This window comes from Centroberyx gerrardi, chromosome 2 (assembly GCF_048128805.1).
Source record: "Centroberyx gerrardi isolate f3 chromosome 2, fCenGer3.hap1.cur.20231027, whole genome shotgun sequence".
Lineage (NCBI taxonomy): Eukaryota > Metazoa > Chordata > Actinopteri > Beryciformes > Berycidae > Centroberyx > Centroberyx gerrardi.
The window spans coordinates 28,358,302-28,381,215 of NC_135998.1; the positions used below are offsets into that span (position 1 = coordinate 28,358,302).

General features: G+C 45.1%; 1 protein-coding gene across 1 annotated transcript; it reads right to left on the reverse strand.

Moving 5' to 3' along the window:
- Positions 1-83: 83 nt before the first annotated feature.
- Positions 84-21,898, reverse strand: vcanb (versican b). The gene is made up of 14 exons (XM_071899077.2): positions 21,472-21,898; positions 19,046-19,220; positions 18,417-18,544; positions 17,318-17,611; positions 13,445-14,413; positions 11,141-11,331; positions 9,527-11,009; positions 9,146-9,259; positions 8,905-9,018; positions 5,661-5,819; positions 4,537-4,619; positions 2,523-2,667; positions 2,249-2,431; positions 84-2,148 (listed from the first exon to the last, which is right to left on the reverse strand). The coding sequence occupies exons 1-14, from the start codon at positions 21,896-21,898 to the stop codon at positions 1,895-1,897; spliced, it is 4,719 nt and encodes a 1,572-aa protein (XP_071755178.2). The 3' UTR covers positions 84-1,894.
- Between the last annotated feature and the right edge of the window lie 1,016 nt (positions 21,899-22,914).

Below are 22,914 nucleotides of genomic sequence, written 5' to 3' on the forward strand. Positions count from 1 at the left end.
TTAACTGGATTTTTGGTCCTTTATCTCTAATGATGGCTGCATTAAATTAGTGGTATAATATAAAATGACATAAGCAGGAAAGGTTGTGTTATAATAGTTTCTTTTATTGCACACACAGTAGACATGGACAGTGAACTCAGGATGACAGGAACAGGACACATACAGTAACTTGAAAGGGGAATTAAACAAAGATTACATATAAATAAGCTCCTCTACTGTAACAGATTCAGCATCCCCATCAACCGCATGGAGTCGAAACACAAAGACTTGCATATACACTTTAAATCACAAACACTGGGTATATAAAAAAAAAAGGAAGATGTATGAAGAACAATGAAGGAAAAAAGATAAAATGCGTAGGAATCAGATGAAAAAAAAAAAAATTCTTATCCATGTTGTCCCTTCAGAGCATGTAGAAGTGTCTAACCACTCCTTCGGGGGTCAGAGAGTTTTCACATTCCCTTACTGGTTAAGTTTGGGTTAAGGAAACAGATTCCAGATCTGTAGTAAAAAAGCAACATCTACCTCTAGTACACTTCCATAACCCAACTCCATCTTATCTCGTAGAAAAAAGTAGTTTAAAAGAGTCTTTGAGGGTCTCTCAAAGTGCATTTTGGTCAAGGTAAGTCGGGGTGATTTTGAGGCACAGCACATCAACAGGCTTACACTGCTAAACAAAGGTTATGTGCAACACACAGTACACAAGGGCAGCATGTACTACATACGATGTTCACTCTGCAAGGCACAACATGACAGATATCTGTAAACAGCAAGGAAGTCGTCATTAACAGAATCGCTTCAGCTCCGATGACCTCTATTTAATATCACAGTCCATTCATAGTTTAATGTATACAATAAGTTAAATTCATATGGCTTCATATAATATCTATCCTATATCCTATGATTAATACCGTGCCTGCAGCCTCAGCACACACCAAACATTCATATTAGGCGAATCTCGCTTTCCCTCTTCAGCTCTGTGTGGCAAATGTCAGAACACACATCATCATATTGGTTCATCTTCAAAACCTTCCCGCTCCCTTTTAAAAACCATTTTCCAGAAATCGACATGGGAAAACGATAAACCGATGGATCGGAACAAGCAGCACAAATCGAAACCGGACAAATTGGAAAATATGCTATGACAATAATTTAAGATGATGAATTCATGCTGTTTATATTCTACTCCATAACAATATCTCTTATCTAAATTCTCAAAAAACAGTTATGAACTATTGGACTACCCCCATATAAAAATAAATCCACAAACATTTCAGTAAATATCGTGTTTTGGTAGTGAGACAACTGGTTCGGTATCTTATGTGCCTTATTTTTTGTTTCCCAAAATTAAATAAAACATTTCACAGAAGGCACTGGGTGGACGGACCGTGTTCAGATTCTCTAGTCAGCAGGTTGTCAGTGTAGAGAAAGGGAACACAGTGCAAAAATCCAGCTGGTGGAAAACTGATGAGTCACTGAAGTTTCACAGACCACCCTTGTGGTGTAGAGACTACTAACTAAAACCGCTTACTGAAGCCATGAAGGCACTAGTCTTCCTGTTTAGAGGATTGTGATGTAGGGAGATTGTTTCACTAAGTATAATCAATGAGCGAATTGAACTTTACAAATAAGTCATGATGAAGCTACATTCTCATTGGCCTTATGGTATATATGAGCTTGCTTAACCTGAACGTGAAGCTGATCCTGGAGTGTTTATGGAGGGTTGCCAACCTATTAACTCATTGCCTTGTGAAACAATTCCCTTGTCCTATTGAGAGCCATTGACAGACAGTTCAGTGCAGCAACTCTGTCTATCTATGCCTCTGGACTGACTCGGCCAGCCTGCCGTGGTGGGCTACCATGTTGAGGCTGGGTTATAAGACCTAAATACAGATCAGTGTCTCATCTGATCCCCATGCTGTGGCTGGACCTGGCGTTGCCTCTTTTCCCTCTGCAGCTGCTGGTAGCGGCTCTGGAAAGGATCCCAGCTGCTCTGCAGGACGTCCTGACTGGGATATTGCTCTTGGTGCTGGCTGTGCTTTTGTTGACTCTTGGCGTGATGGATGTGATGGTTATAGTACCGGTTTTGCTGATTGTTATTTTGGTTGCTGCGGTGCCGATGAGCGAAGGACTTGTTGTAGGTTGCGGCTGCAAAGAAAAACGGAGAGTGTGAGAAAAGTGAAAATGTGCAGCCTTACAGTTCTGAACCAATGAGCTACAATCTGGACCCTATGCGGTCAGTACTCACGGCTCATGCAGGTGACCTTGGGCGCGTCCCATTGGCCGTTGGCCCGGCAACGTATAGTGGGGGTGTGTCTCTGGATGTAGCCCTGCTTACAGTGGTAGCGGACCAAGGCGTTGATCTCGTAGCGCGGCTTCATGGACCCGAACACCCGAGCCTCCTTCACCACCGGGGGCTGGCCGCATGAGACTGGACAACAGATGATAGAACGTGTCACTGATGTGTGATGTTGAAAGTGTGTTCATGTACGTGTCTGCATGTACGCGTGTGCAGTGCATACCTGTTCCCTTTTTGCAGGTGAAAGTGAGGTGGTAGTTGCAGGGGACGTCGTTCCACTGGCCTCCCTCGTGCCAGATCATCACCACACAGTCTTCCCCGGACTGGAAAAAGCTGTCCGGCTGGTTGGGCCTCCAGTGCTCATATTGCTGTCAGAATACAAACATTTCATAATCTTTCCATATTCTGAAGTTCAGTACCTTTAGTTTGTGCAACAAACATGGAGTTTAGTTATTAGTAAAAGATGCAATACAGAAGTCCCTCCAGTACTGACGCCTGTAGTATATTCTGCAGCAACAGTGACAAGCTATTAGATGTTTACATACCTCACTGACATACTACAGTTTAATACAGATAGACTGGGATGGGACACTAATTCATTATACTGAGACACTGAGAACAGCACCCACAATTACCCTGCCACCATCAATACTGTTTAGCCATATGTGCATGTATAGACCAGTGATTATCAACTTTTTTTCTTATCATGGACCCCTAATTTAGTCCACATTAGAGCCACGGACCCCTGCTTGATGAGATTTTGTCTCTCGGACCCAAATCTGAGACTATTTTTATTGTTAGATATGATTTTGTCCAGAATTCCATGACTATCTGTATTGTAGGTAGAGAGATAACAGAGAAACTTTGACCAAAATAGTCATTCTTCTACATACTCTAACTTCTTGTAAATGAAATAATGCTGAAGTTTAACCCCCTCAAGGACCCCTGGTGGTCCCCGGACCCCACGTTGAGAACCACTGGTATAGAGGATAGGAAACCACCACCTATCCCCAGTAGACATGTGACGATGATAGAATGGTGCTGAGGTGGTGATGAGTCAATGCATACGACCGGATGTAATTCACCTAGTAACCAGACAGTGGCGCTATTGGGACAACACAAGATCTCTGACTCAATCAAACTCTGCCTTCTGTAGCCAATTTGGGGAAAATTAGTCGCTTTGATTTGCATTTCATGAGCTCCATAATAACGTCTTGACTCACAAAGCGGACACACACGGACACACACACACATGGACTCAATCATACATGCATGCTATCATGCAGTCGCTCACAACTGTACCAAACATGCGCTGTATGTACAAACTTTGGCTCGGCGCACATTTCACTCTAACAAGGGTGTGCCTCTGTTCTGAAATGATAACACATTATTACAACAGCGTCCGCCAGTATCGGCTTTCTTGCTCTCTACTCTCATCCAGCCCGTCTCCGCTGCATAACTCATAGCTCACATGCTGAAACAGCTGAGCGTTCCTTGGAGACGCACAATGTGTGTGAGTGTGTGTCATCGTTACTGAGAACACATGTGAGTGCAGCGCTTGTTAGGGATATGTATGCAGAGCAGGACCTCCATCACTACGAACAATAGTTACATTGCATATTATTCAGTTTAAAGTAATAATACGCATTTTCACATAAGTAGATGTCCATTTTGCTACGTCCTATCACTGACTGATATATAACACAATAGTGATTCACTGACTTTTTGGCATTTTCTGCTTTACTGCAGAGTCACAGTATAGAGAGACAGGAAAGATTGGGGAGAGGGGGGGTGACGCGCGACAAAGGTTTCAGATTCGAACCCAGGACATCATGTTTACATGGTACCCGCCTTAGCCCACTGAGTCACCAGGATGCCCCTCATTTGCTGTTCTAAACATCCGGTGTTAGGCCTTTACCGGGAAAAATCCCCTTGATCGCAGAAAGTGATGTATTTTACATTTCTGGCAGCAGCAACAGTGGTTTGTTTGGAATAAACAGAAGAAGAACTGGGTAGTTAGCATGAGCAGCGATAGCCACCGTGGCCGAACAGACGAAGAAAAGAGAAACTCAAACTGCATCAACAGAAAATCCAAGGAAAAAGACGTCACAGTACTGGACACACTGTTTGATTGACAGGTGATCTCTGGGAAGAGCAGTGCAGAAACACCACAGCATTGAGCGCTTAGCAACAAAGATGGAGACAAAATAAAAAAAAACACTGTCTGCCTGCCTTACCATGGGCTTGCCATCAGTCCATCTGAAGTCTCTCTCAAACATCTTGTCGTTTAGGCCAATCCACTGGTAGTCATGGCCCAGACCTGCAGAGACAAAACACACAGGGATCTGAGCTGTTGCATTAATGTAGCCTACATTATAATATACAGCAGGGGTCCTCGAGGTCCGGCGGCCTGCAGACTTTTGGTCTGGTGCTTAATGAGCCACACCTGGTTTGTGTCTAGGTGTTGACTGGAAGTGAGGACCCCTGCCCTACTACACACTACAGCATGGCTCCAAGTTTCTCAGACTGTAAATCCAATCAGGAAAACACAGCCACTTGAAAGTCTCATTCCATCTTCAGGATGAAGGATGAAGCCTACTCACCTATCTTGTTCTTAGGACTATTACTGTGCAAAGTCTTTAAATGAGGGTGAGCATCAAAGTAAGAGAGAGTAGGAGGGCAGAGAAAGAGAGAGATGGTGTGTGTTTACAGGCTACATTGCGTAAGTGTCTCTGTGTGAGTATAAGCTTGCGGTTTGAGCATGTGTGGGGCGGCAGGGGGTGTCGAACAATCAAGATTGTGAACAAACAACAAAGCAGGAAGCAGAGGCAATGTTAAGAGTAAGCAGCTTCAGGGAATGAGTTCATTTCATCTCAGTCAGCGCCATCCACAATAAACTGAGAAATGGGGTCATTTTACAGCCCCCCAGCCTTAATGTTGCACAAACACAAGTGCTGCGCTTCGCTATGGAAACTCTCTGTGTCCTTTCTGTTTTAACTAAACCAGGGTTTATTTTATCTTCCCAACATTAATCACCGGATTAGACCGCATATGTGATTGGCCTCCCTCCCAACATGCTCTTTTGTCAATCTGCACTCATCTACAAACCAGCAGATCAGAGTTTTAGCTAAACAAACATTTCTCGGAAGCAGAGCTGAAATGAGTTAGCTAACTGGCAAACTTGAAAGGCAAAGAAAACTCTGTTCAAAATCTGAAAAGCTCCAATCTGCTACAAACCGATGATGAGTGAGAGTGATATAGAGAATAGAAGACTGACTGTAACTCCTCAGACCAATCAGTGTAAATAAGGACAGGAGATATGGTTTAAATGTACCGAGCAAATGCCACAACACGGACTTACGATTGACATATAGTTGTTCCTCCTGTGACAGGATGCTGACAAGGTGGGCACCGTGGAGGCGACACTCCCTCTCAGCGGCGTCCCAGGTCCGACGGTGTGTGATGTACTTGTAGCAGTGAGACTGAAATTTCTGCCAGCCGAATCCACACACCTCTGTGTCTGGAGAGAGACAGACAGAGAGAGAAAGAGGAAGAGAATGAGTACAGAAAGTATCCAATAAAGTAAAAAAAAACAATAATAAAAAAGATGTAGTGGTCGATAGTCTGTAGAACAGTCTGTAGTATATTAGGCTATAGTTTATAGAACAATCTATAGAATGGTGGTCTATAGTCTATAGTACAGTAGTGTATAATATACAGCACAGTTTACAGTATAGTGATCAATAGTCTATTGTACAGTCAGTAGTGTAGTATTTGACAGTTAATAGTACAGTATAGTTGTCTGTAGCTTATATTACAGGCTACAGCATGGTCTAATGGTAGAGTCTATAGTATTGTTGTCAATAGTCTATAGTACAATGTACAGTTTAAGCTATTGTACAATCTATAGTATAGTAGCTGATAGTCCATACTACAGTACAGTAGTCTATAGCTTATAGTACAGTCTACAGTATAGTCTATGTTGCAGTCTATAGCATAGTAGTCTATTGTTTACAGTACAGTGTAAAGTATAGTCTTCAGTACAGTCTATACTAGTATAGTAGTGTATAGTACAGTCTATAGTACAGTAGTCCATAGTGTATAGTACAGTCTACAGTATAATCTACATACAGTCTATACTAAAGTAGTCTGTAGTTTATAGTACAGTCTGTAGTATAGTCTAAAGCACAATCTATGTGTGGTGGTTTATAATCTGGAAGAAGAATATGCTGTATGTATGTTTTCAACCAGGTTATGTACGTTGCCAGTGAATTTGAATGTCTTCTCTTATAATGAACCTACTGCAGCTAGACAACAGCATTGTGTTGTTTGTTATTTCTCATCAGACTCAGTTTTTCAGGCCAGAGAGAGAGGGAGAGAGGGAGAGAGAGAGAGAGAGAGAGAGAGAGAGAGAGAGAGAGAGAGAGAGAGAGAGAGAGAGAGAGAGAGCTGGGATCCAGATTAAGACAGAGGCACAGCTGGGGAAGAAAGGCCCCTCACTGAATGAGCTCAGTAACCCACAGTTGGACTTCATTAACCTTCACAACTCTCTCGTTGTCTCCAGGTCAAACACACACACACACACACACACACACACACACACTACACACACAACTAGCTTGATATACAACGACTTTAAGCCACATAATCAGCTCTATGCTTTGTCAGGCTCAGTAAACAAAGAATGTTTTGTATCAGTGGGTTCAGAATAATGTGTATGCCAATAAAGCCATGATGGAAAGTTTCTGTCCAGGCTTCAGGGTATTAGCTATCATCAGCCCGCTACTGATCATCTTAATAACTCCAGTGTGCAGCCACCTGGAAGGTCAGGTGAGGACTCCGGACCCGCTGATAAATGCATATCTTTTATCCACGACTGTCCCTCTGGCATCCACATTTGGAAAAAGCGTAATACTATTCTAATCTATCTAGGGAATAGCTATCAGTCGATTACAGAAGACCAGCCTTATCCCAACATGGCTTCATCTACATGATGAAGGAGAGCTTGACTTAGTCCAAGGTATTTATTTAGAATGTATTTAGCTGGGCTTGCATTGATCCAATAACACACAGCTGCAAAAGCTTTCTATCGTAATAATGGACCAATTATCTCTTTCTCTCCCTTTCCACTGGCAAGCGACTGTGACAGAACAGCTGTGTCTCTGGATAAGTGTATGCATGGTTCTCTATTACTGTATGCATTCAAATGGGTGAGCTGTGCTCTCTATACTGTATGTTTCGGCGGTGTGTGTGCATACTGCAAATATCCTGTAGGGTGTATCCATATGTAAATTGGGAACTGGGATCCTGGGATTCCCTGTCTTTATTCACAGCCGGGTGAAAGCCGGGAAAGTAAATACTACTAAATCAGCAGTCTATTCTAATTTAAAACAAACAAAAAAAACCAAATGTTTTTTTCCCTATGTTTCTAACGCAGCCTGCACCATTTTCACTGTAGGTTATGTCAACTAGCTTTCGGTAATTCATTGTATGTACTTATATACTTATCACTGCACATTTTACCAGCTGCCCACAATCAGAGCCGGCCCCAGGCTTTTGGCTGTGGTCCTAAACGACGGCATAGAAAGTTTATTCCACGGGCCGGCTCTGCCCACGATATGGAAATCTTCCAGTTTTCCATCCAACAAAAACAAAAAATATGAATGAAGGCACCACATTAATATTTTACCTGCTGATCTTATTTGGCTGTCCCATAAAATATGATTCTTATTGCGGAATATGTAATCTCTGAGCACTGTCTTACTTATTATTGAAATATTGCGTGAAAAGCACATTTGGAACACAAAACATTTATTAGGCTCTATGTAGATGGAGACCTATGTGAAATGCATAAAGCTTGCCCCACTTTTTGATTCGTTAATGTTTGCTCTCACACCTTAATTCCTTGGTTCTGAACAAAGCAAGTTACCTAAAGAAATAATTGCAGGTAGACTTCTGAATGAAAGCTGAGATCAACTTCATTTAAACAGTTCCATTTTTTAGTATTCTGACAAATGATACCCCGCTCATTAAAAGTGTGTTGGATGAGCTTGTGAAAGTAACTGAAGTGACGGAGCGCAATGCATTCTCTGCTGTAATGCATTCTCAGCCATTAGTTCAGGGTTATGACCTTCAAAACTGCACAATAAAAATGGATGGTGGCCTTAGCATTTCATTTAGTAAAATCTGAATAGCTCAATTTTTGTTTCTGGAGAATATTGGGAGAGAGATGTTTTTGAGAATTTTTGAGATAATATGAATCCCTAGAGTCTGCCTGTATATTTGAACCATAGACTAGTTGCTGAGTAATAGCAGAAATATTGGATATGGGGCTGGAACTAATCTGATGTAGAGCCAACGCCCAGTCACAGGGGATAGCCAAGGAGCAGAGACATGAGTCATTCATACATATGTACTTGTGTGCGTGCATGTGTACGTGTGTGTGAATGCATGTGTATCTACTACATGTGCAAAGATATCTCCTACATAAATAGTTAACTATTTGACTGCCAAAGAATGCAGTCTCCAAACTAAATGCTCACATTACACTCATTATTACTTATTATTAGTAAGTTACATGCAGATGATACTGAGATGCGACTGACCTTGCTCACAGAGCTCTCCTGCATAGCTGGGGAGACAGAGGCAGGTGAAGGAGTTGACGCCATCCAGACAGGTGGCTCCGTTATAGCAAGGGTTAGACTGGCATTCATCAACATCTGCACACACACAACAGAAGCTTATATTACTCCCCATCATACATCTTTCACTATGGGGTCAATATCCATGAAAGAGGATATGGCTGTGTGTGTGTGTGTGTGTGTGTGTGTGTGTGTGTGTGTGTACCTGTTTCACAGTACTGTCCAGTGTATCCAGGTGCACATAGGCAGATACTTGCTCCTCCTTTCTTGTAACAGGAGGCTCCATTCTGACACACACTGACTGAGCATGGCAAGAGATCTAGACAGATGATACGATAGAAATGCAAAAAACGTTAAAATCACACCAATGTGATGACAAAGAATCTGCAGGTTCTCATTCTAACCAAACACTACAGCAGCTCATTTCACTGATCATTTCACACTTTGTACATATACAACCAGTCAAATGAGCTGTTGTAGTGGCTAGCTGGAATGAAAGCCTTCTGACTCTTGGGCCTCAGTGGCACATGATTGAAAACCACTGGTGTAGCTAAACAGGAAAACACTGACTCTGGAGTACATGTACCTCTGACATTTACAGTGCTGGCCTCCACAGAATAAGCCGAGTCGGTGCCGGTCTCTGGTTGTTCTGTGGCCCGGGTTTCTTCTGCAGGCACCGGAGGGCCCGACTCCACAAGAGAAGGGGCGATCTCTCGGTCATAGTCCACATCCTCCTCCTCTGGTAGAGGGACGGAATCGGGGTCAGGGATCAGCGCCCATTCAGGGACCGAATGGGTGCTGTGGCCGGTGGGATACGTGGGCGACGGGGTGGAAAGCATCGGGTGGCCTACGTAACGTGTGGAGCTTGCGGTGGACTGTGCGGTCTGGTTCCCATAATGCTCAGTGGGGTGTGTGGTGTTGTCACTGTGGTGAGTAGTGAAAGGGGTTGTAGATACAGGCGGTTTGTGATGATCTGTGGTAACGTTGGTATGATCCTTATCGTATGTGACAGCAAGAGCGGGATGTGTGGGGTGTTTCTGTGTGGTATGGTCCTCGGTGTGTGTGCTAGGTGCTGAGGTCTGGTCCGTGGTGTGTGTGCTTGCGTGTGTGGTGTGTGTGATGTGGTCTCCGACAGTCACAGCTGCCACGGCTGGTAAAACAGTAGCAGCGATCTCTCCGGGATGCGTTTGGACACCCGATCCGTCCTGTTCCCCAGAAGTCTCGCCCTCTCCGGACGGCTGATCTGTACCCGAGTCAACATCCGGTACAACTAGGGGGACTTCGGTGACTCCTGGGCCCAGGGGTGAGTGAGGCTGCGGTGGGTGGGTGGTAGAAAAAGAAGGGGGTCGGGTGCTGGTAAGTCTGGGCACATCTGGTGGGTAACTATCTTGTCCTGAAGCCTCGTCCTCTGCTGATGTCGACCCCTCATAGTCTCCTGTTTCTGCCTGGGTCTTTGTAGCGGAGGGGGTGTCCCGAGAGTGCGTGTCTTCTGCGATGGATGGGATAAGAGTAGGGAGCTCCGTCCCGATTTCCGTCTCGTCGGTCACCACACCTGACGTGCGTACGGCCTGGGTGGGCAGGGCGTCGTCGGCAGAGCCCTCCTGCGCCATACCCCCCTCATCGTCAGTGGTGTGGCCTGCAGAGCCCTCCATGTCCTCGTAGGGGGAGAGGCGATCTGTGCCAGGGTGAGACGGGCCTGAGGGTGTCGCCGGGGTCGGGGATGAGATGGGGAGCGGATACGGCGTTGTGGGGGTTTTCTCTGTGGAGGTCCTCGCAACCGTCTGGTCTTCTGGCTCTTGCGTTTTCACACCGTCTCTCTCAAAGTCAGTGTCAGTATCTGGAACCGTGTCAATATGTGCACCTGAATCTGTAGCTGTATCTGTGTATGTGTCGGCGGGACTGGTGACTGCGATCGGCGTTTCTTCTGTGTGGATTTCTATGGCTCCATAGTCAAAGGGAGTCGCGCTCTCCTCCTCTTTCTCCTCTTCCTCTTCCTCAACCTGGACAGGAGTCGCTGTCTCAAACTGATCTCCTCTGGCTTCTTCGGGTTGCTCTACCTCCAATGTCACCTGGAGCGGTCAGAAAAGTGGGTACATGAATATATAGATAGATAAAAAGCTTCTGATTAGGTAGGACAGAGGTAGGATGAAAGGCAGAGAGAAGGAGAATCAGCATCCCTACTCCACTGCATGAACGGTACCTCATGTTTTCCATTGATGAAGCTCAGAGTTGGAGGCATGGTGATGGGAGAAGGCAGGACAGAGTCGGTGTCCCCGCTGCCCTGAATGGCTCCACTGGCCACCGCAGAGAGGTCCGTGATCTGGGGGAACTGGGACTGGGAGCCCTCCATGCCTCTCACAGGCTGGTTCAAGATCTCCAGGATATCGTCGACTAGAGACACACAATAAAAACAGAAATTCAAAGTGCTATACAGACAATAAAGCAATACTAATGAAAGCGAATAAGAAAAATGCCAGACTTGAAATATAAAACAGGGTCACAGAGGAATAAAGCAGGTAAACACAACATGAGTAAAAATCAGAAAGCATATTTTAAGTAATGATTTAAAGATGACACTGATTGTGCAGGTCAGATAGAAATTGATATGTACCAAGTAAAATCACTGTTAGTCACTGCTGTCTTTAACTGCTTCAATAAGTGGCATCATGCTGGTTTCCATCCAACAGACTGAAGCAATAACTTGTTTTGTTTGTTTGGTTCCTCCATGCATGCACCTTGATAGTGTTGTGATGTGCCAATCATATATATTCCCCTTCTCTATGATGAAAAACAACTTCTCTTCCAGCCATAAGATAGAGTCTCACATCCAATTAACAGGATCCTAAAGCAGTCCATTTCTGATGCTGATTAAAACGAGCCAGAAATGATCATCCACGGCTGGGACACTGTGCATATTTGGATGCTTAACAGTCAGGGGTCTGTGTTGCTTATGATTAGGGTCAGCCACTGCCAGGGGCGGCGGTGACACAATGCACGCTTGTGTCTCTTCATTAAGACTTTATAGTACACATGGAAGCTATATCGTGGGAACCGGCGTAAAATGTGCAACGCTTGACGCAAACGCTAAACCTGAGGTTAGTTATCTCTCTGAGGACAAATAAAGAGGCACACCGTGACCGAGTTGGCGGCCGCTCTGTGAAATAGAAATTGTGTGTTAGACATAATAGCTCTCGCAAAGTCTAAACCGAGCCCCTGCATGACCTTAAACACGACGCGTTGCACTATACGAACCCGGAAGATTTTTTTCATCGTAACGCTCAGTACTTCAATTTTCTAGTTTCCTCAAGACATGTGGAAACAGTGAGTCTGTGGGCCTTATGTAATATGCAATCCAATACACCTTTGCCTTTTCAATAATAAACACAGCCCCTCCAAGATGGCATGACTTGGAGGGAGAGAAGAAGGAGTGTAGAGGGGCGTGTGAGGGGAGGAGTGTTGAAACTGGGTGGGGGGAATATAACTAACGAATATAGAGGGGAATGTAGGGACGGAAAGAGAGTTTAGAGATTAATTTATAAGGTGCTGCAATTGAGACAGCTCCCAAGAGAAAGGACAAAGGTCATCAGAATCTGTGGCTTGTTGCCCTCTCCTATCTACAGATATGCCTGCTAAGAGAAAAGACACTGATCATGCCATCAGATCACCAATATGTGTGTGTGTGTGTGTGTGTGAGACAGGAACAGGCAAAGCGGCTTGTCTTTCGCTCAGTCAGATTTGACTATGCTGCTTTCCCATCTGAGACAGTGTGATATTTTTGCAATATGAGTAGAGATACTGACTGACTTTCCACATCTGGCTCTACATGTGTGTTATGTGAGTGTGTATCTGTCAGCGCGCGGGCGAATACAAAGCCGATGATAACAATCCATTGCCCATTTCCTACAAAGACAACAAACGATGCTAAATCATCTAGAGCGGATCACTGTAAATGTCTTGGGGGTATTGTTCACAACACAAGACAGCACAGCATAACAAACACAGTGCCATTCGGAAAGATAAATAGTTCGCACTGAAAGATCTTAAAAACTCACATTTCATCTCATGTCCCAAAGCACAGAGGGGTTACAAAGAGTCAAGGCGGGGAAAAAAAGAATCCGTATTAGCTGATTCATAACTGGGAAGATAAACATGGGAATATAAATATGGCTTTGAGTTGCATGGGGTTCAGTCTAGGACACAGCTGTCCAGCAGAAGGCTGGTCTGAAACACTGGTCACTGACTGCTACCTCTCCACAGCAAACTGGAGGATTTTTCTGGTCCACTACTAGTTACTACAAAAAAGTAATCTGAGTACTCTAACATGGGCATTGTACATACAGACAGACAGACACACAAATGCACACACAAACACGCTTAAGTGGTTTAAATGATTATCCAATAGCCAATATCGGCCCCATAAATCGGCTGATCAATACATCAACCTAACCCATGTATGTCAATGCAGACATGGGTTAGCGACACTGTATTTAAAAGTTTTACTTACCTGAGTGATTTTTGCTGTACACATCGACGATGATAAGATGGAAAGGTGCTTTGGAAGATAATGTCCCCTCTCCGGGAATGGCCAGTGATTGGTCGAGGTCAAATGACGCTCCAGGCTGGCTGTCTGTCGGCTTCGTAACACCGGCTGCAGATCCGGTCTCGTCCTCTTTATACACCACGGCAGGTTGTTGCCCCGGCTCTCTGCCCTCGTCTGGGACGCCCGGCTCTGGGGTGACCCGCTCTGGGTGCTCCACCGGTGGCGGGTCCATCCCCAGCCCGGGCGCCGGGGTGAAACCCTCCACCCACGGCTGCGTAGGGGCCACCGCTCCTCCCTCCCCTGCCCCGCTGGAGCTGTCCCCGCTCGTGCTTCCCTCCCCGCTGCCGCTGCTCTCCCCTCTGCCCGACCCCGCCTGGCCTCCCTCCTCTCCCCCGTGGGCGATGTCTAAGTGTGGGGGCTGGGAGCGGGTGGTGGGCAAGGGAGGGAGCTGCATGGGGAACAGAGTGTCTCCTCTAACGGGCACCGACTCTAGCCTAGTCGGGTCAAATACTTCAATATCGTAATCTGGTGAAGTGGCGGCCACAGAGGCTGCGGGGTGAGGGGTGCTGCGGTCTGTCGCTGTGTGGGGGGCGGAGGTTTGTGTGTAATCAGGCCTCTCTGTGGCTGTGTGTGGTCTCTGTGCTGGTCTGCCAGTTGTGCGCTCTAGCCTACCTGCCTGCTGTGTCGCCGGGTGTTGCGTGGTGTGTTTCCCAGTTGCGTCTGTGGCTGTATGGGCAAGTCTGTCCATAGCTGTGTGTGGTCTCTGTGTTGGTGAATGTCCTACTTGGTGTGGTCTTGCCGTTACAGCGCGCACTCTATCGGTGTGTGAGAGCGGTCTGATTGTTGCGGTGCGGGGTCTGTTTGTGATGCTGTCAGGCGTGTATGCAACTGCACCCACTGGTGGCCCGGTAGTAGTCGGCTCTGGTAGCGTGGCTGTAGGAGAGGAGAAGAGAGAAGAAGGGAGGGTTTTAGCTGTGTTAAAACCAAACATTTTATTTTAGACATCCCCCATTATCACCCATCAAGATATAATTAAGGCACAGATGAGTTGTAAAACAAGGTTAAGTGAAATATATGAAAAAAACAGACCAGTCATGCAGATATATAACCAGAAAAATGTCTACAGACTGTATCAGTATTGTCACACACAGTGACTGATGAGAAAACAGTGACTCTATTCTTAAGAAAACAGGGCTCTCGGCACACAGCAGGCTATAAAAGGAAATCCAGCAACTTCGATTTTTGAAACATGAAGTCACCTGTCAAGAATAAACCAAATTCAGTCCTGGAAACTGCGGTTCCAGTGGTGTCAGAATAATAATAGTCAGAGTTCAGGCCTGATCTCTGCCAGCACGCCTTATTTATAGATGAATGATGTCTGAACAACATTAAAACTGGCAGTTTTAGGCCGGTTCCAAAAGCAACCATTTTCTCAGGCGAGACTCTCTAGCTGGTAAACACCAGATACAAGCACACACAGATACAAATATACTGTAAATACATACACATACATACAGAGAGACACACACAGAAATTTGTCTCTCACACTGAAGCATGAAGCCTTTTTAATTGTCTTTTTACAATGTACACTCTATACATGCACCATTTACACGCATGTGTATAATGAATAGACCTCAATGATTTGTTGTACAACCTCTCCAAAATAGTCTGTGATGTTAGCGAAGATTTATAGCCCATTATAATGGAATATATACCATATGAGAAAAGACAGGAAATGGGACTCCAAAACACGCATACAATGCTCCTTTGTGTAGTTCGAGCTGCTGAATTCATATAGTTTGTCTCCTGGGAAAAAGCAGTCGACTTTGAACGTCACTGACATAACGCTTTAATAAACGGTATGTAATTGACTCCCCTCCTTCCCTCCTTCCCTCCTCGCCGGCTGTCCGGGGTACGTATGAATGGGCGGGGTGGGCTTTTAACTTTCTCTCTCTCTCTCACTCTCTGTCAACCTCTTTCCTCTGTTTTCTTCTCCTTCGTCTCTTCGGTCTTTCTCAGCGACCGTACCGTAGGTGTTTATTGTTGATTGGCCTCCAGACTCGCAGGGAGACTCTGGGGGATTAGCTGCAGTCATTCACACTGTGAGCTGTGAGGAGACCCTGCATGTGTAGCGGGAGCCGGCCCGGTTCAGCCTCGCGCAGTGCGACCCTGCCCAGATATGATGTCATGTGTTTGGCGAGTCGTGGCCATCTGGCGGGGCTGGGGTCTGTCCTCATACTGTCACTTACTGTACATTAAGGCTCTCTCGCAGCTTTGCCACCTCACTTAGCGCTTGGCAAAACACATTACACAGCTCGCAGGTTCGAAAAGTACCTACACATTGCCAGACATATGACTGTTTGCAGTCACATCATCTGTTATGCATCATGCCCATATAGTCTGTCTCTCCTTAGTTGCATTCTTACTTCATACTTACATACTGCACAGACTGAGTTTACCTCTTTTGAGTGTAAAATGTTATTGAGTGCTTTCTAATGATAATAGTACTTAGGGGAGAAGTAGATCTGCGATTCCCCTCTTTTCCTCTCCCTCTTTCCCTCCCTCGTCTGTCTCTGGGCAGGGTCCAGCTGTGATGCATTAGGGACCTGTCCTGTTTCTCCAGTATCTGTGTTAGAGAGCATGACTTGGGTTTTCCCCTCATAAAAACATGCCCCACCATAAACAGGGCAGTGGGAGTTTATTCTTCTCCTGTTTGGGTTTGAGTTCTATTTGTTTTCAATGGAACCCACACTCATCCCCCTCTGTTGCCATTCCTGTCTGCTCCACTGGTTTTGGATCACGACAGATGGTAGTTTTTTCTGCGATGTTTGTGCTACAGCACACCTCAGCATTTATGGGGGGGTGAACTGCAGTTTTCTTGTGACCTCACTAGTGAAATGTGTCAGCAATGTTGACCCTTGGAGAGTCAGTCTGGAGCCTGAATAAAGGCGCGACGGTGACCTAAATCAGCGATCGGCGATACTGAGTGCAGAGAGGAAGGGAGGAGACCATTGTGTCTGTAGATACCAGATAGAAAGCTCACTGCACAGAGAACTATCTGACACAGTCCAGCCGTAGCAACTCTCTTGCTCCCAAAGATGTGAGCTGTCCCGGGAAGTAAAAATAAGGTTATAGTTCACACAAGCTCAGGTCATAACTCAAATAGCTGGAGAGAAACTGTATTAAACCTCCCAGCCACGTCTCCCTGTCCACACTGCAGTGAAGTGTAATGATGGGCGGGGAGATAGAGGGTGACTAAGGAGAGAAGAGGAGAGGAGAGGAGGAAGATAAGAGTGGAGGAGAAGAAATAATGGTGGAAAATGGCGCCCTACTCTCTAGCAGCAACTAACCAATCAGAACTGAGGGAGTGCTCACCCTGGAGAACACACAGCGGCCATTTTGAACCCTCGAGGTGGGAAACTCTACCTGGTAAACTGGCATGTACTAGCGTTACTTCAACACATGATTGAGGACAGAAGATAGTCCTAAAGTTATCAAATTAGCTAGCAATCTCGGGAACAACAACCACAACGACTGCTTGAAGTTAGCAGGGAAGTTAGTTGGCTAGCTTACTAGCTAGTGAGCTACTAGCTTCATTCGTTTCAGTGTGGAATGTTCTTCAGTGGGGAATCTGTGAAATAATAAACGTTTGTATGATGTGTATCTTAGGAACAGTAGGACAGAGCTGGGCTGCACTTGTGCTTCCAGGTAGAGTTTCCCACCCCAAGTGTTCAAAATGGCCACCATGTGAATAAAGTCAACAGCCCTAGATGAAAATGAAGCCTAATGCAGTGGTGGTGGAGTGGCATCAGTATATAAATGGTGTTTCAGTCTCACCCTTGAAGCAGAAAGCTCCGTGCCGGTCGGTGGGGGCGGGGTAGCCGGTTTGGTCCTCGTAGCGGTAGAGCGTGCGGACCCCCAGCTGGCCTCCTCCGCACTGGGGCTTGGGGACGGCGATGGGGTAGCGGACGCTGCCGTCGGACAGCCAGCCGTAGTCGCAGCGGTTCAGGCCCGCCCTCCAGGCCGCGAACAGCTGACCCGGCGACGCCAGCTCGGCGTCGTGCTTCTCGCACTCCCGTCTCGCCTGCCGCAGGGTGAGCTTGTAGCGTATCGGAGGGTAGAAGACCTCACCTTCAGGGAGGAGACAGACATGCATGATACATCGATGTCATACTTTTTTTTCTGTCTGTAACTAACTGTTGCTTTTTCCTTGGATTTTCTTTTACAAGTTGGAGTTTCTGTAGGTGGCGCTCTTTTCTTTGTCTGTTCAGCCATGGTGGCTATCACTGCTCATGCTAACTACCCAGTTCTTCTATTTATTCCAAACAAACTGCTGTTCAGCTGCTGGAAACGTAAAATGCATCTATTCCTGTGCGAGGATTTTTCCCAGGAAAGACCTACCAGACACCGGGTGTTTAGAAGAGCAAATGTAAAAGCTTTCATGAACTGGATATAGGTTGAATCACTACTGTGTTATATCAATTGGCAATATAGAGTAGCAAAGTGGACATTTATTTTTATAAAAAAGTTTAGGATTATTAGTTTAAAATCTTCTTTTCCTTAAAAAAAAAAAAAAAGAATCTCTGGATGATTGCAATCCAAACAGGTCCAAAGAGAGACTGGTAGCATTATAGCAAGGTCAGTGCACCCTGGAAGTACCCACATGGCCACAAGGAAACATTATATATCTATTATGGACAATGGATTTAAAAGATAGTGTGAATGGATCCCTGAACACATTCCACTGTAACAAGAGATTCACAGCAGTGTAGCCTTGCGGTTAGAGAGACTCAACAAACTGACACACTGTCAATAAGATGAAATAACATGAAAGCTGACATATGGATTAAATCATTATTCATAAATGTGTCATGTAGCTGTTATGAAGCAGTTGTTCATGCACAATAAATGTGTTACAATGTACATGTTCATTTACCGTGCAGTTTGTCCACATAGCAGTACACGTCATATTTCTCTGTGAGGTTGCGGAGGCCATATGTTCTCACTCCTGGCCTGCCCTTCTTATCGCCTGAGCAACCAGGACGGGGATCTGTGATTGGGTATCTACAAACAAATAAGGGTATTATATACTGAATTGCAACATCTACCAATGCATAGCATAAGCATACTATAGGCCAGTGATTCTCAACCTTTTTCATATCAAGGACCCCAAATTTAGTCCACATTAGAGCCACAGACCCCCATTTGATGAGATTTTGTCTCTCAGACCCAAATCTGAGAATATTTTTATTGTCAGATATGATTTTGTCCAGAATTCCATGACTATCTGTATTGTAAGTAGAGATAACAGTGAAACTATGATCAAAACAGTCATTCTTCTACATTCTCTAATTGTGTTAACTTCTTGTAAATGAAATAATGGTGAAGTTTAACAATTCATCAATTTGCTGGAGACCCCCTGGAACCCCCTCAAGGACCCCTGGTGGTCCCCGAACCCCACGTTGAGAATCGCTGCTATAGGCCATATAGTACACAGACAACTGCATATATGCACATGCACAAACATCCATATGCATAAACACACATACACACAGAAACACACACCTGACTGACTGGTCAGCGAGCCATCCTGCATCACACTGGTCAAACCCGTCCTCAAAGGCGGCGGTCAGTTGTTCAGGTGTGGCGATTGTGGCGTCGACAGCATGGCACGCATCCATAGCCGCAGGGAAGTCCAGAGTGTAGCGGCTGGTGCTGGCCCGGTAGTGGAACACCACACCTGGGGAAGGACCGCAAACAAGCAGTGAAGGTACAGTACATCACATACGGTATCTCACCTGCACCCATAAGAACGTCTTCACCCAGCTAGTCACACTGGAGATCCCCAACTGACTCGGGTCACAATTTGAATTGCTTAAGACTTGACTTGCTGCATGAAGAGAAGACTTGAGACTTGACTTGACGGGTTCTGGTGACTTGGGACTTGACTCTGACTTGTACTTTGATGACTTGAAAAGGTTTCTAAAGTCTTGACTTGAGATCTTCTGTTTGTGTAAATGACTTAGATTGAAAGTGATGAGATTTGTTCCAGCAGACGACTGAATTTAAATTCTGTTTTCTGAATTTGTATGGAATGATTGAATTTATTGAAGTTTAAACTGATTCCAGAAATCAAACTCATGATGCTCTTACCAAGTTTTTATCCTATTAAAACCATATTGCATTGAAAAGTCCTAGATATTTAGTTTTCTTTAAGATATTAAATTGATACTGGACTCTTGATTTGTTCTGACTTGACTTGCTGTTCTACATTTAGACTTGAGACTTGACATTAATGACTTGGACTTGATTTGGACTAGACTTAGTAATCTACTTTTAGACTTGGGACTTGACTTGAGACTTGTCCCTCCAGACTTGAGACTGACTTGGGACTCAAGCAAAGTTGATTTGGTCACACCTCTGCAAAACAATCACATAAGGGTGACTTTGACATTAAATGAAAGAGAAGGATATGGGGAAGACAAACTGTTTCTGAGTATTTACAGTAGAAATGAAGAACTCAGCATCATCAACCTGTTCCCAATGTGCCACCGCATGGGTTAGGAGGAGGCCATCCCCGCTTAACATTACATTTCAAAGAGACAAGAGACTCTCTCTCATCCGTAATCATTCATAATTATGTGAGATTAGTGAGATTAGTCCAGATCCTCACAGAGAAGCGACAGTATAGGGAAAGACAAGACCGCCAGCTATTTTAGCTGTCATCCTGAAACTATATGTAGTTGTTGTCTTGTGCAATTAGGTCCTTTATTTTCCACTGGATGGGAGGATTATTTCTCGTCTGGGAGGATATCCTGGCAGAGTTGCAGGAGGATGTGAATAGACGACTGATCGGTTAAATGGAGAGTTGTATGTCACTCATAGGGAGCGTCTTTGTCTGGATCCGCTGGACAAAGCCCGCTGTTCAGCATTAATGTGGAATCTGTGTAAATGTCTGGGACCGAGGGTTGGCTCAGTTGTCTGATATTCTGCCTGAAGGACACAGCGCTGTGGGGCGATTCTGCTTCATTAACTCTTATGGAAGCACCTCAAAAGTATTCGCTAAAGTCAAAATTCAGTCGACAAGTCAAATTTCCACTTAAAAATGATTCTTTCATTGAATTATTATTGTTTAAAAATTAGTGGAGAGTGACTGGAAAGAGTCTCGGTGATTCAATTCTCACTGCTGGCCTCTTACAAAAGTCTTTTTCTCTACTGGGCACCTGTTTTTTTAGCGAGCAGCAATAAACAGATGCTTGGACGAGCTGCCAGTCATGGCTCTTGTTAGTAAGTGACGATTGGAAACATGTTGCCATTTAGAAATAACAAGAAAAAGAAGCCATCGCTGTCTAGAGGCGTTCCCGGTGGAAATGCAACCTCACATGGGTCTCTGATCCCTTCCACTGAGCTATGGAACCATATTCTGTTTTGTCCTTAGATGACCCTTCTAACAGGTCCACCATTATGTTAATAATCATATAACATCTGGGGAAAAGGAGTTCAAATGACAGGAATACATCGAAAAGAGGGAAGAAGACATTCTTTGTGGGACTTTTGAAGCACCTGAACATAAAGATGATTGAAATGCATTGCGTGCTTTTTTTTCTACCTGGGCCAAAATGCTTGTTTTGCTCTGCCTTCATGTATCAGGTGTATTGATCTTTGTTGTCTCACTTAATGCATTTGCTGATTTTGTTCTGCAAAAAATACAGAAACCTCTACTGCCAGAGATTTTTACAGAGTGTGGTCAGAGGGGCGGGTGTTGTATTTGCATACAGTCACCAGCAAAGTCAAGGTAAAAACAAGAGGCTTCTGATTACTGATAATGTATTAAAAGGAAAGCCAAAACATCTTGGTTGCAAAAGTGTGCACAGCCTTCAGTTAATACACAATAGAAGCATCTTTTGCTTTCATAACAGCAGTACGTCTGTTCGGATAAGTATGGAAAGCCATATATTGTGGATTAAAGACCTCAGTTGTGTTTCACTCACCGCTGACATTGAGACTGACAGTGTCCTGGGTGTCCTCCATCCCGTGCATCACCTCACAGCGGTACAGCCCTGCATCGCTGGCCCTCAGGCGGACTATCATCAGCGAGGCGTCTCCGACCGACTGGGGGTGGCTGGGCACCGACACCCGGCCCTTGTGCTCCTTCCCCACCTTGACCACTCCTCCCTGGGCAACCAGCACCACCTGCTCCCCTGCTCCCTCCAGCCGCGTCCACTTGATCCTCAGCTGCTCCTCGGGACTCTGGGTGTGAGAGGCGTCGGTGGGGGAGTGAGGGCTAGTCGTGGGGACTGTCGTGGTTTGCGGGGGGGTCTGCGTCGTGCCGCTGGAAGAAACGGGCGTGATGGAGAAGTGGCAGGGCAGCACCACCTTGCCAGCCAGCGAGCCACTCGCAGGCGAGCTCTTCTCCATTGTCATTTTCTGCGGTGGCGCTGAAAAACACATCGGGAGTGGCATCGTGCATGAGTGTGTGTATCACGTGTAAAGCAGTTTCCATAAAAAAATAAATAACTAATAATTCATTTGTTGGATTTCGAAATCAAGATGTATGTGGTGGGCTGTGGATTTGTAGAACTGGCAGGAGAGGCAGCATGAATTGATTTGGTGTGTGAGTGGCTTCCAGAGTCTGATTGCTGCTACAAGATGATGCAGGCAATTGGATTTGTGTGTGTGTGTGTGTGTGTGTGTGTGTGTGTGTGTCTAACCAGGGATTAGTGGAAGCATGTGTTTGGAGTTGATGTATGGTGCAGAGGAGAGTATCTACTGTCTCTCTCCCTCCTGTGTGGAACTAATGACCAGTTTCCACTTCCTCAGACTTGGATGCACAATGTGCATGTGTGTCATTAGTTTATGTAAGAGAAAGACCACGGGAAAGAGAAGGAGAGGTGACAGAGTTTGGATTTACACAACAGCTGAACACGACTCACCTTGTTGAGGAAGGCCAGAACACAGACACACCAGCCACAGCAGGTGTCTGATGTGCAGAATCATCTCAACTCAACCTATATAAAACATAAGTGAGGTGATTGACATGCTGACAAACTCATAAACCAACAACAACAACAACAACAACAACAACAACAACAACGAAATCAACTACTATTCAGTCTAGTAGCTTAGAAGTAACAGGCTCATTTATGAATAAAAAAAACATGAATATTGGATAGGATTCATTTATTGCTATTATTTGTATTCACTTTTATTAAGATGCTTTGGCAATACTTGTCACCTGACATCCATTCCAATGAAGCAAATTGAATTGAATAAAAAAAAAATGGAGTAGAGAGAGATGTGTGTAAGCGCAGCTGTAGCAGTAGGCGCACCAGACGACTTGAGCGCAGCTGCGCGATGATAAACCTTATCAAATGATCGAGTGTTCGAGCTGCTGCTGGTGGATGTAAATGGACATAACTGGTCCCGAGTGTCAG

Excerpts from the sequence above, each read along its gene's own strand:
- vcanb (XM_071899077.2), bottom strand. The coding sequence starts at position 21,898 with ATGGAGAAGAGCTCGCCTGCGAGTGGCTCGCTGGCTGGCAAGGTGGTG. Across the intron at positions 11,010-11,140 it reads TCATCAATGGAAAACATGAG|GTGACATTGGAGGTAGAGCA; the intron begins GTACCGTTCATG and ends TGACCGCTCCAG. Across the intron at positions 4,620-5,660 it reads GGAACAACTATATGTCAATC|GTCTGGGCCATGACTACCAG; the intron begins GTAAGTCCGTGT and ends TTGTCTCTGCAG.